The 13,393-nt window shown below is 39.7% G+C and overlaps 1 protein-coding gene across 1 annotated transcript; it reads left to right on the top strand.

Annotated features, from left to right (window-relative positions):
* Positions 1–418: 418 nt before the first annotated feature.
* Positions 419–11,506, top strand: LOC311229964 (uncharacterized protein). The gene is made up of 6 exons (XM_084316072.1): positions 419–553; positions 2,082–2,698; positions 3,677–3,769; positions 4,774–4,835; positions 8,993–9,256; positions 9,460–11,506. Exons 2-6 carry the CDS (start codon positions 2,092–2,094, stop codon positions 9,505–9,507), a joined length of 1,074 nt encoding a protein of 357 aa, XP_084172198.1. The 5' UTR covers positions 419–553; positions 2,082–2,091; the 3' UTR covers positions 9,508–11,506.
* Positions 11,507–13,393: the final 1,887 nt, after the last annotated feature.

Below are 13,393 nucleotides of genomic sequence, written 5' to 3'. Positions count from 1 at the left end.
TACAAGTGCTTATTTAATGACTTTAATGGAGCTATTACCGTAATCAAATTGTTCGCGCACAGATAAGATAGAGACACGACAGATATAGTGTTTTGTTTAGTAACTGGCGAGATGAGAGTTGAATAGATTCGTTTGGTTTCGGTTTAGTTTCCTGGAAGACCGTCACAATGTATATTTCCCGTAACATGAGGACGACCATAGACACTATACTAGGCACATGACAGCGAAATAGTATCGTAAACAAGGTTGAGTCATTAACTCATTAGACGTGTCAGTTATCACCTAACGACGCGCAAGGGAATTTACCTGTAAACAATGCAGTCCAGCCCTGTGCCTGTGGTGGTGTGACGTCGATAGGCTGTAGTTACGGGAGGGCGGTAACTTCCCTGACATGTCCAAACAACGCGAGCAATGCAACTATTAACAGTAGAGACACCTTCTAACAGTGAGACACCTTCTGTATCGCACGTCAAAAGGTTCGAAAACTAATTTGATTATTCGAAGGGGGAAAACCTTGTACTTTCTACAGTCGAATACTTGTCAATCGACTTAGGTGAGTCCATAAACTATTTGTTGAAACATGCACAGTAAACCTGTTTTAGACACAAATATATAAGGAACTAGGACGGAAGGTACATGAGCAACGAGCCTCCTCTGACATAATAACGATACAACTTCAAAGTCTTGGCACATTTTGCCACCTCTAACATGTTATACTGTTTATCCTAGAATATAACCATTGATTGTTTAATTTTCTATGTTGGTGCAGCATTCTTTTGTACAACACTACAATCTGCTATATAATACATGTGATATGAATTTATGATGAATAGAAAATGGGGGACCCTGATGTAAACAAGACGAAAGTCTTTCTCTGGTCTGCATCCCCTTAACAATTGTGTATATTGAGCTGTACTGTACTGTACCCATTCTGCAATCTGTTAATACAGTTTTCAATCAATCAATCAATAAATATGTTGTACATGTAGTAAATAGGCCATGCTACAGCCTAGATAGGCTAGTGGAAGATGTTAGTGTTCATGAAATAGGATTGTGAAAAAAGTAAGTGTTTAATTTTATTCTTACATTAGGCCTATAACTACAAATGTAATTGTGCGTCTGAATAATTCACTGTATTAGAGGAGAGTGGGGTAAGATGAGACGTTTTTACATAAAATTCCCAGCAAGGAAGAATTAGACGGAAGTAAAACAAGTACATCTACCCATATTTAAGATATTACACATTACAAATTGAAATGATAAGAATGCAATATGACTTATTAAAATAAAAGTGGTCCTTTAGCTTAACTTGCCCCAGGCTAGGGATAAGTTGATCCTAGCAAGTTGAGCAACATGTGCAAACTGACCAACTGGTTGTAAAGATCTGGATATAATAAAATATTCCGTTGTAAAAAATACAATTGAACAGCATATTATACTTTCCTTTCAAAAACATATTCTATTAATTATTAATATTTTAAAAGAGGATTTAAATTTTAAAACGTTTATATAACTAATGTTAAAGTACAATTTAACTGCACTCCTTAGGTGTAAGATCATGGAATCTGTCAGCCAGTTGTTGTTTAACATGACCAGCAACCTTTAACTCATATTTTAAGATCCTCTTGTCCTCTCTGTATCCTAGGTTAAACCACTGGCTCAACTTACCCCAGGGCTTTTGGCAAATTTTACCCCACAGATACCATTGTTAAAGAAATCGTCCTATACAGTCATTCAGAACCAACCTTTTGGTAATTAGTTGTTATACACCCTGGTAGTTCATCAACATGTATGCTATATCTTTTCAAACCTTGTTGAATTTGCATTGACACAAGAGTCAGTACATCTGATATGTAGAAAATGTACTTTTAAGTGCAAAAAAACAGTTTTTTTTAACAACAATGTGCTGACTTTCCGTTGTGCTTCCCTCTACCAAAGCCTGAGTAAAAGGATGGGTTCTTCTTAAACAGCTGGTCAACTGACATAAATCGTGTACATTTCCCTTGGTAGAGGGGGTGGGTCAACTTACCCACACTGGCTCACCTGACCCCACTCTCCCCCTTTATATGTTTTTCTTGCAGGTTTTCCACCATGGAAACACAGACGGATAAGGAAAACCATCAGAACGGCCAGCTGCTATCTGTCAACCGCAAGGATACCACACGCCTGCTGGAAGTGTTTATCAAGCGCAGCCTCAGTCTAAATGACAGCAAACTAGTGCAAGAGAGGAGTGACAAGGGCAAGGCACGGAAGTGGGTCACCTTCCCTGAAAGACACAAAAGAATACGCAGACATTCCAGTGACCCCTCTATTCACTTAGCTTACGATGTAAACAAACTAGACGTTGGCACGTTCGCCGCCGTAGAAGCTCCTGCGGTCCAGCAAGAGACGGCCGTCGACACATCCGAGAAAAAATCCAAAAAGAAAAAGAAAAAGAAGAAGGCCTCATTGTGGAAAAGTTTCCTGGGCTTCTTCTCCAGGAAGGGGAGCGAGGAGAAAGAGGAGGAGCAGGAGAGTTGCCCAGAGACGTCTGATGTCGTGCCATCACAGGAGGCCTCCGTTCCCCCTGCCACCCCAAACACGTCACGCAGAAAAAAGTCCCTGAGGAGAAGGTTCTCCAAAAGGAGGCTAACCCTGAGAAAATCAAGCAAGCGAGATCCCCGCAAGGAGAATGCAGTCGACATCACTGGAGTCGAATGTGAGTTTGACTCCACTGCCTACACCCTAGGCTCTGTTACCCATACTGTACAACTCTGAACTCTGTTGCCTATACTCAATTTATACCTACCTACTGCTACACAGTCTACAACTGCCCTACACTGTAGTCATAGTAGTAATCATAATAATCTTAACTACCCACCTCATACTATAGTCTACCTATATACTCTGTATGATAGCATGTACAACACTAACAACAGTGCTGTATATACCGCATATTTACATTTATAATTGTATATTTAATGCATATATATACACACATTTGTCTGAATATACCTGCATATAACCCCTCTATATACTTACTTATACACCTGCATATAATCCATAGCTCTGTATGATAGCATGTACAAATGCTGTATATACCATATATATATATTTATTCTCACTGCATAACTGTATCTATCAACACCTGTCTGTATTTACCTGCACATAGTCCTTTTACATATATGTAGAGATACTAGTATATCATTATCTATATCTGTAAATATCCTATACTCTTACTAGTTACGCTGCCTCCCAGTATGACTACAACCATACTGTCTTTACACATGTATCACTGTACATATTATACTACAACTCTGTACATACATCTGATTAGCACTACACTCAGTAGTACTAATTTATATATTTTGTACCCAGTTTAATTACCTGTACATTGTATTGCTGTTGCACTTTATTGCTACATTTGCACTGTGGTTGGATGCCAAACTTATTTTCGTTGTACTGTATTTGTGCTGTATGACAATAAATTAGAATCTAATCCCAAGACCGACAACGACAAATATGCGGTGCATAAGAGGCAGTGTTATATGTTAAATAGTGGAATCTTGTATTTATTGGCCATTATACAATTATCATGGACCATGATGTTATCTTTGTCTGATCATACATCTTACGTTTTCAGCATGTACTGTACCTTTTCAAATATGACCAATTGTTATTTTTCTCATCGTTGCAGCTGTTGAACCCACTTACTCCTACTATGAGAAGGTGTCGGAGGAAATGGAGAAGATTGTCTACGAGGTCAAAGAGAAAGAGACTCTGCAAAATGGTAAGATCGGTTAACAGGCCTCTACTGTTTATCTTATGTTACTTTAGTCATCATTAAAGAGCTGATTCATATTGTATTTGTGTGCATGGCGGTGCTTATCACGTGTTCCACTTCCAACTCTTGTACCAAATCACATTTCAAGGTTGACAGTGGTTGTTTGGTGCAAATTAAAATCCAAAACATACTTGCAAACCAGTCACCTTTTGGATCTCAAATTCGGTGTGTTTTTGTCTTGTCACCTTTTTCACACTCAGCTATGCCAAAACAGACAGAAGAAAACCTGTCTCTGCCAAATGTAGCCACACCCATGGCAATTATCACCCGCCTGTTTGTTATTTCTATTGGCTCTGATTCTTCTTCGCTAGTAAAGAAGAAGTACTAATCCTCCCTTAGAACTACATTAGTACTATCAGTTTGTTACAGTCAATCGTATACTTTTACTTCAGTGAAATGGTATTGTTAAGAATTAAGCTGCCGGGGGCGCCCTCGTGGCGCAGGGGCGCCCTCGTGGCGCATACCATAGTGCCTTGCGCACCTACGCGGCCGACCCGGGTTCGATCCCAGCTCCCGTCGTTATTTGTCGCATGTCCTCCCCACCTCTCCTCCCGTTCGCCCTCTCCCCTGTCGGTCCTGCGTGGCCAATAAAAGCTGTAAAAATGCTACAAATAAATTACATAAAAAAAAAAAATTAAGCTGCTGTTGTTTTTGTTTTTTTTAAACTTTGGCCATTTCCCTGGCTCTTTTATACGTTTATCGCATTTATACTTGGTCAAGTTCGACCGACAGAAGCAGGCTGAAAGGGTTCAGATGGGGGGGAAGACACTCTGGGAAAGGCACGGCTGCAGTCCGGGATTCGAACTCGCTCAGCCCCAGATCCGTGACGAGCACGATTGTCCACGGCGCTGAAATAGCACTCGCGGTACGTGGTGAGCTACTGGAGCTCCCCCGAGCTGCTGTTGTTTTAACACAGACTATGGTCATCTTTTCCTTTTATTTTAACTCAGAGGAAGTCATCAAGAGGATCATTGCTCTGACAAAGCAGCAAGGGGACGCCATAGATGAAAAGGTGATTATCAATAAATAAATAAAATATAGATTACACTGCTCTATAATGGGAAGGCGCCTTTACTATACATTAAGCCTTTCACTACCAAAAAAACAGAAGGTTAACCTTTTCACTACTATCTATCTATCTATCTATCTATCTATCTATCTATCTATCTATCTATCTATCTATCTATCTATCTATCTATCTATCTATCTATCTATCTATCTATCTATCTATCTATCTATCTATCTATCTATCTATCTATAAATATACACTGTATGTAATAATGTGCATGCTGTTAATCATTTGTAAAACAGCTGTATTTTAACTGTGAATCTTTTAAAGGAACACACCAACATTATGGGAAATGTGCTTACCGTCTTCTCCAGAGTCAAGAAGACAGATACCAATTTCCTCTCTGTGCATTCAGTAAAAAGCTATCCGGTTGCAAGCTAGCCTAGCTTAGCACAAATTAATGGAAGCAGATATGGACCAGCTAGTCTAGCTTTTCTTTTTCTTATTTTTTTAATGTCCCATGTCTTATAAATAGCCTTTTCCAGTGTTTAGCATTGTTTTCTAGCAATGTGGGGTTGTATCAATGGGGTCTGTGTCTCTAATTCTCATTTTGGCTCATCAGTCCAGTCTCGAGTTCACGAGATCCTCCCTCACTGAACTAAGCCATTCTGATTTGACTGTTTTGCTGACGTGAATAAGGCAGTATGACTGGTAGTCACCGCCCACAATCATCAATTCGCTCAACAATAGAGCGAGTGGAAATACTGACACTTCTTCAAACGGGTTGACGTGGTGCGGGTGCCGACAGAGAGAGCAGAGAACGAGCGGGCGAGAGAGAGAGAGGGAGAGAGAGAGACAGAGAGGGAGAGAGAGAGAGAGGGACACGGAGCACCCCACACACACAGTCGGGAGCACTGTGTGTGTGCGGGGAAACACACACATAGTTGGGAGCACTCGCATATCACTGACGCACGCGCCCGTATTCCAATCCGTGCAATAATATTCACAGGGGTATATATTGTCATTTGTCCCGTGGGATTATGCCCCCCCTAGGCATGTGCCAGTATGACATTTTGAAGGTATGATAACCTTGGGCAAAAATACCCCGGTTCACGGTATATCACGGTATTCTGTAAAAAAATAAAAAATAAAAAATCCCATTGAACAAAACTTCTTTTATTACAGTGCATAAATCAGCTTTTCTGTAAGTGTTATTTATGAATGTGTGAAGACTGTCTGTATTACACAGAGAGGGAACTGTCTGACCACTTTCAAACTAAGTACAAAATAAAAAATACTTCCAAATAAACTTTCATGATTATGAATAGGCCTATGTACTTCAAACTTCAAATTACTTTATTTTCCTTTCGGAACTTCATTTGTGCAGTGGTTAAAACTAAAGACAAACATGCAGTCACAATACATAGATACTCACCACTATAAAAAAAACTTCCACCAGACCTAGGTGTTCAGCAGTATGATGGAGGTTTTTGTTAATGTAATGTAATCTACTTGCACAGATGTATGTTATATAGCCTAGTATTATTCTTACTGGATTAAACGTACATTTAAACAATTCATCTTTTGTGGAAGATCAACAACCACCCACGGAACTATGTGTTAGGGATAAGGGTTCCGCACTGACCATATTGTTTGTTACTTTCCTGTCAGCACACTAGCTTAACGTCAACAGAGTTTAACATTAAATAAATGTTTATCGTCGTCTTTCGACATCCCCGCCCCAGACTCCTATCCTTCTCATGATTATGAATATGTAACGGAACGTAGGCCAATCTCGCTAACGTTAGTCGACCGAAATCAATTAGCAACCTGATTCACCGGTACTACTAGCTAGCTGGCTAACTAGCTAACGTTAACTAGCTCCCGTCAAAACGTTAGCTGTAATGGATCATACATGACGTGGTGTGCTGTTAGTTATCTGAGAATAATGCTCTATACACAGGGGGTAATTAACGTGAGCTAACGTTAGCCCTTCGACGAGTGGTTTGCATGGACACTGGACAGTAATGTTAGCTACAGCTTCGTTAGCCTAGCTAACATTAGCTACATATCTAGCAAGCTATAGACAAAGAACGTTTAATGTGACTGATCTAGTGAGCTAGAATCAGAATATTCCACTCATCAATAGCTAATATCAAATCTAAATAACGCAATGGCCATACCAACCCGTTCGTTTTGACGGGAGCTAGTTAACGTTAGCTAGTTAGCCAGCTACTGACAGTTTGTAAACAGACAGGCAGATTCGCAACATACCGCGGTAAACAGTGAAACCGGTTACCGGCACATGCCTAGCCCCCCCCCCCCCCCCCCCCCCCCGCGGTAAAATTAATTAGTATCCCCCTCAATCTCTCTATCTCTCTCTCTGTCTGCCAGTGCAGACTGTGGGTGACTGTCACTCAAAGCGCTTTTCGAGTATGGGCGGAGCCCAGCCCAAAACAGCTTGAAATCTTGAAGTAGAAAAATGCTGCTTTAGAGTACTTGATTAGAAGGCGCCTAAGGAAGTTCCAAGTCAGTCAGAAGATCCTTAGGAACTTCTACTCATGTACAATAGAGAGCATCTTGACTGGCAAAATCACCTCCTGGTTTGGGAATAGCACTGCACAAGACCGTAGCAGACTACAAAGAGTGACACGTTCAGCCGAACGCACAATTGGAGGGGGGCTTCCCACCCTCCAGAACATTTACATCAAGCGGTGCAGGGGTAAGGCTAAGAGAATCATCAAGGACTCCAGCCACCCGAACAACTGCCTCTTTGAACTGCTGCGGTCAGGCAAGCGATACCGGAGTCTTAAGGCGAGCACAGAAAGACTCAGAAGAAGCTTCTATCCCCAGGCCATCAGGCTGCTCAACGAACAATAAACACTATGCAACAACCATCAAATGCACACAGCACACACACCCACACACTCACTTAAACAAACAACACACTGCAGCACCCACTCTCCACACTTTAGATCACCTAAACACACTTTACACTTTATATTTATTGGTAAAGGATTTGCACTACAACTCGTACACCTTACTGTAAATTGTACCTAAATTGTACCTCATCCCATTTCTGCTCTGCACTATATAGTATTGTATATTAGTACATTGCATAGAATATTGTATATTGTATGGTAACTCAGTTACTTCTATTCTGCATCGAACATTGTACATATGTCTATACTGAACACTGTGACCTTTTTTTTTTACTTCTATTTTACATGCTATACTATTTTATTTCATACTATCTTGTCTAGCACAGTCTCTGGAGCGTAACAGTAAGAAGCATTTTGTATAAAAGTATTCTGTACTTCTGTATGACAACTATTAAAGAAACTTGAAACTTGAACTAGAAATACTAAACAATGAGAAAAACTTACAGATGTGTTCCATAGACTCACAGGAATTGTGTAACATTGCCCAAATAGTGAAAGGAATAGAAAAACATGGGACCTTTAATAATAATAATAAATCCAATAGGGCTGTCTTAAATACTTCGAAGCTTCGTTCGATGGGCATGGGATTCGAATATGAAAAAAAATTCGATTATTAAAAATATATATATATGATTTTTATTTTTTGCAAAATCAACTCTGCCTCTCTTTGTTAACTACAACAAGCAATGCTGTTTGTTATTTAAGATGAGGTCGGACTCGGCACTGACAGATTTGTGTTCATTGTGCTGCTTTTATAAAGCCTCAAATGACGGCTTACAATATTTCATGAAAGCAAAGTGTTTGGTTTGTCAAAGATTTTAAAAGGTTTAAACTTTACAGCACTGACAAAGTTCAACAAAGTGCTGTACAAGTCCCACAACATAAAAAAATGTAATTAAAAAATGTAATTTAAAAATTAAAAAAATTATAGATGTTTCTTCTTTTTTTTTTATCCCGAAGCTTCGAATTAAAAATCGAATCGCGCCCTAAAATCCACAGAGCTTTTAGAAAGGTGCAGAATAAAAGTATTGCTTTTCACGCCAAAATTTTTTTGCTTGATGAATTTGTCATAAATAAAATTTAAAAAGTATCTATCTTCTTGTTGGAGAAGACGGTAAGCACATTTCCCATAATGTAGGCCTGCATGTTCCTTTGTTGCAATCACTGGGTAGTTCACATTTTGTTACTGACAGCTCTCCTCTCCCTTGCCTGGTCTAGCTGAAGGAAAACCCCATCCTCAGCAACTTCTTCCAGAGGATGTCCTACACCTGCTTCCAGCAGCTGGCTGACACCTATGTAGAGACAGAGATGATCCCCACTGAGAGAGACCATGCCACTGTCCTTCCCACAGCCCCTGAACTGGTCAAGCTGGCCTTCACTCTAGACTTTACTGCCAGGGTAGCTGGCCTTTCCAGACAGAATGTAGGTCACATTACTGGTTTGGGGACCCGCTACTTAGAGGACCGATTTGCCTACCAACAGGTAAATGATTAAGTAACACTAACAGACCTACCAGTATAGGAAACAGTATGGCAGTGGCAATGCTCTAACCTGTATGAAAATCGAAATATGTACCTATATGAATCATTGCAATTGAAAAGACCATTCCAGAGTCTGTTTACTCTTAAGAATAGGCATATCAAAGAAGAAATGGTTCGTCAAGGCTTTATTCTGCTCTTTTACAGGCTTGTACAGATCATCCCTGGTCCGACATTGAGGATTATGGTGATTGACCACCATGACTCCATGCACAGAAAAACATGGACTGCAAGTGAAACCAAACCTGTCCTCAGGATTACATCGGTTCCTCCTTGGAGATTTGAACACTATTGTCAACAGTGTGAACAAGCTCCGAATAGACATTGTCATGTGGCCTTTACTGTGACGTCAGAGACTACTTAAAGTCTTAAACCATCTCTATGGAATTAACCTGTGATGGGATATTTGTGCTTTGTTGAAAAACCAGTATTGTACTGGCCTTGGTAAACAGCCTACAGCAAAGTGCCCTACAATGTGAAGTGTTGACACTTAACGTCTTAACACCTTAATCCTTATGTATAAGGGACTGCAACCCATTTTAACACTTTCAGTGCCACGAGGTGGCGCCAGAGTTAGCGCTTGAATGCCACCATCGGCAACAATGTTACGCTTAATATCGCCTAATCTATGTTTTAAATTATGGCTATGTGTCTAATCTGCCCGTCGCTTATCAAAGAATCCTTTTCCAGTCAGTGCTGTCAAGGCAGATTTGTTTTTTATCGCTTCATTTCCGTTTGAGAGCATTTTGAAAAGCACCCGTTTTGAGGTAAAAAACAGTCCATTCTGGACCATTCTATGATAATCGTCTTTTACTGGAATATTCCAGAACGTTGATATTTGTCGGCCTATTTATGAATAGTTTTCAAATAAACGCTAGATGATCAATATTATACGTGCACGCACGCACATTCGAGCCGCACACATGGATAATCGCCGTGTTCATTTCCTCTTGGATCTTTACAGTGAAACCGATAGAGGACATTTCACAAAACAGCTTATATCTTCATCAAAATGAGTCTGATTATCCTAACACTGATAACATAGATTCCTTACCTGACATCAGATGGTATCCAACTGGTATATTCCAATTCCTGATCACCATTCGAAAAAATCGATAAGTGTATAGATCCAACGTGATACAGTAGAACACATGATTCCGCGGGGCGCAGAGGCTCCAGAATGAACTGTGGTAAGCCCGGCTGCATCAGTGGACTGGAAAATGTGGAGTACAGGATTTTTTCCCCCATCCATTTTCATTGAGTCCATTCCAAAATCCCTTATGTCATCTGGGAGACGATAGGGGGCGCTTTTTTCCACATCTGATCGCCGGCGGCCCTTGGGTAGGCTAGGGTAGGCTCGCGTGATGCAATATGATTTCAGATCGCTAAAAAAAAAAAAATCACAAATCTCGTGAGTGGCTTTCAACGAGATATTAATAATTCCGAGAAAACTCGTGAGTGGCATAGAAAGTGTTAAGAATTCATGTTATTCCTGTGCTCCGAGACAGTCAATATTCAGCCAATAATGCTAGAAATAAGAGAGACCCCTTGAATGTGTGATGGCACCTAATGTCAAACGTGGGCCTGTTCCATAGATCATATGGCACAATTTTTAAATGCCATATTCCTTTAAAGATCAACTTTACAAAAAGGATGACAGACAAGTGAATCTAATAGAGACCCACAAAAAGTAAATGTTTATTTTTTGAGTAACTATATAGGACATTGATATAACACCATTAAAGGAGCACTTATATTATATCAATATTTTTCCTCACCAGTCACATGAAAATCACAACATTTAGTTTTACTGTATTTGTCATTTAGTTAAAAATGTTGCAGCTATAGCATTACCTGTTGGTTTTAATGAGGAAGCAGTCGCTCCTTGTTTAAGTACTCTTTCACCACAACCTGACTAGTACCTGGTGACACAGCCTAAAATGTCAAAGTATACCCTTTAAATACATTTCATACTACCTTAATTTATATTAATATAGATGGATAAATGAAATATATGTTGCTTTAGTGCAATAGCATATTGTTTACATTTCAAGGATGTAAGGGTAGAGTCTGTCATGTGATATAAACAAATGCTCGTATGAAATGTAGAATATGAATGCAGGCATTCACACTGTATAATATGATAAAAAAAATTGATAAATGATTTAATGTAAATTTTTGTAATTTATGATAATTAAACCTATACAACAGACAAGCTTCATTATTTGGTAAGTGATGTACAGTTATCTCTCAGTGTAGTGGTGGTGATGATGATTATGTGTTTAAATAGCTATTAAATCATTAAAAGCAAAGTATACAAAAGATTAATATAAAATAAGCCAAGTAGTTGGTACAGTAAGGCACACATGAAGCAGACAACTATACATAACAAAACATAAGAAAATTTGCAGACAAGGCTGTCATATACAACACTATAGACATACACATTAGCAGACAAGACATGGTTATATACAACAAAACATGCATTAGGAGGCAAGACCATTATATACAACAAGACTTCAAGCATCAGCAGACAAGACACAGTTATGCACAACAAGGCATTAGCAGACAAAACAGTTATGCACAACAAGGCATACGCAGACAAGACACAGTTATGCACAAGGCATTAGCAGACAAGACACAGTTATGCACAACAAGGCATTAGCAGACAAGACAGTTATGCACAACAAGGCATACGCAGACAAGACACAGTTATGCACAACAAGGCATTAGCAGACAAGACACAGTTATGCACAACAAGGCATTAGCAGACAAGACACCGTTATGCACAACAAGGCATTAGCAGACAAGACACAGTTATGCACAACAAGGCATTAGCAGACAAGACACAGTTATGCACAACAATGCATTAGCAGACAAGACAGTTATATACAACAAGATAATTAGAGAGAAGAGACATCATCATGACGAACACAAATAGACAAAGCAGGCATGCAGAGAATTCTGGGAAGCTCTCACTGTAAAAGCAAACAGGCAGAACAAGCTTTTCCTCCTTGGGACAACAACGTCCCCTCGGGTGGGTGATCTGGTTAACCTGCCATTAGGAGTTGTCTGTATTATGAAGGTGCTAAGTGGGGGAGGTGCTAGGTCATGAACATTTTAATATATTAGATTAGATAGGAGAAATTTAGACATCCTTTCTCAGCTCAGGAGATCATACTTGGGCAGTATTACAACAATGATAGCTTTTGGGTTTGACATCCAAGACCGTATGGACCTCAGGGTTGTATGGTTTCACGTGGTAAATACACAGGTCACAACATATTTACAGGAATGTTTTGGAGTTGGAGTGTATTTCGTGACTGTTGGGAACTAGGCTACACTGGCACACCTACTTCAAGTGAATGACGCTAAGCTAGGCTAACGTTGCGGCTGTTCCCTAGCGAATATTGATTGATTGAGTGAAAATGTTATTAACAGATTGCAGAATGGGTACAATACAGTACGGCTCAATACACAATTGTTAAGGGGATGCAGACCAGAGAAAGACTTTCATCTTGTTTACATCAGGGTCCCCCATTTTCAATACATGCACAGAGAAGAAAAGGGCAGAGACCGAAATCAACATGTCTGGACAAGGATGTGTGCAACCAAGCAGATGGAGATCGTATTAGTCAGACTGACAAATCAATGTTCAGTTTTGGCTGATGGTTCATATGTGCACAGCACATTTTAAGTTAAAAAAAACAAAGGTGCTACCATTGATATTGTTGTTGGGGAAAACCAGGTGAACAGAAGATAATAGGCTATCACATTGTAAATGTGTTTGTAAAGCAATGTTGAAAAAGAGAGCTGGATAAAAATGGTGTTGACACATTGCTTTGACCTGATGTAGAGATATCCATGGTGCATTCTCAGTGTAGTGTTTGTTGATCAGGAAATGTAATGTGACAGTCTGTCAGTTCAATAACCAGAGCACACTGATGGGTCTCACTCTCACCTGAGATCATTTGCAGGCTGGAGACCTTTCCTAGGAAAGGAATGCCTTATGTAACATCCTGCCATAATCATCTTGCCATAATCAATGTGCTCTTATAGAAATCTACTGGATCCAACACAG

The sequence above is a fragment of the Notolepis coatsorum genome, assembly GCF_963971535.1.
Source record: "Notolepis coatsorum genome assembly, chromosome: 6".
NCBI classification, from domain to species: Eukaryota; Metazoa; Chordata; class Actinopteri; order Aulopiformes; family Paralepididae; genus Notolepis; species Notolepis coatsorum.
The sequence above is the reverse complement of the archived record's forward strand: the minus strand, read 5'-3'. Positions and strand labels throughout refer to the sequence as shown.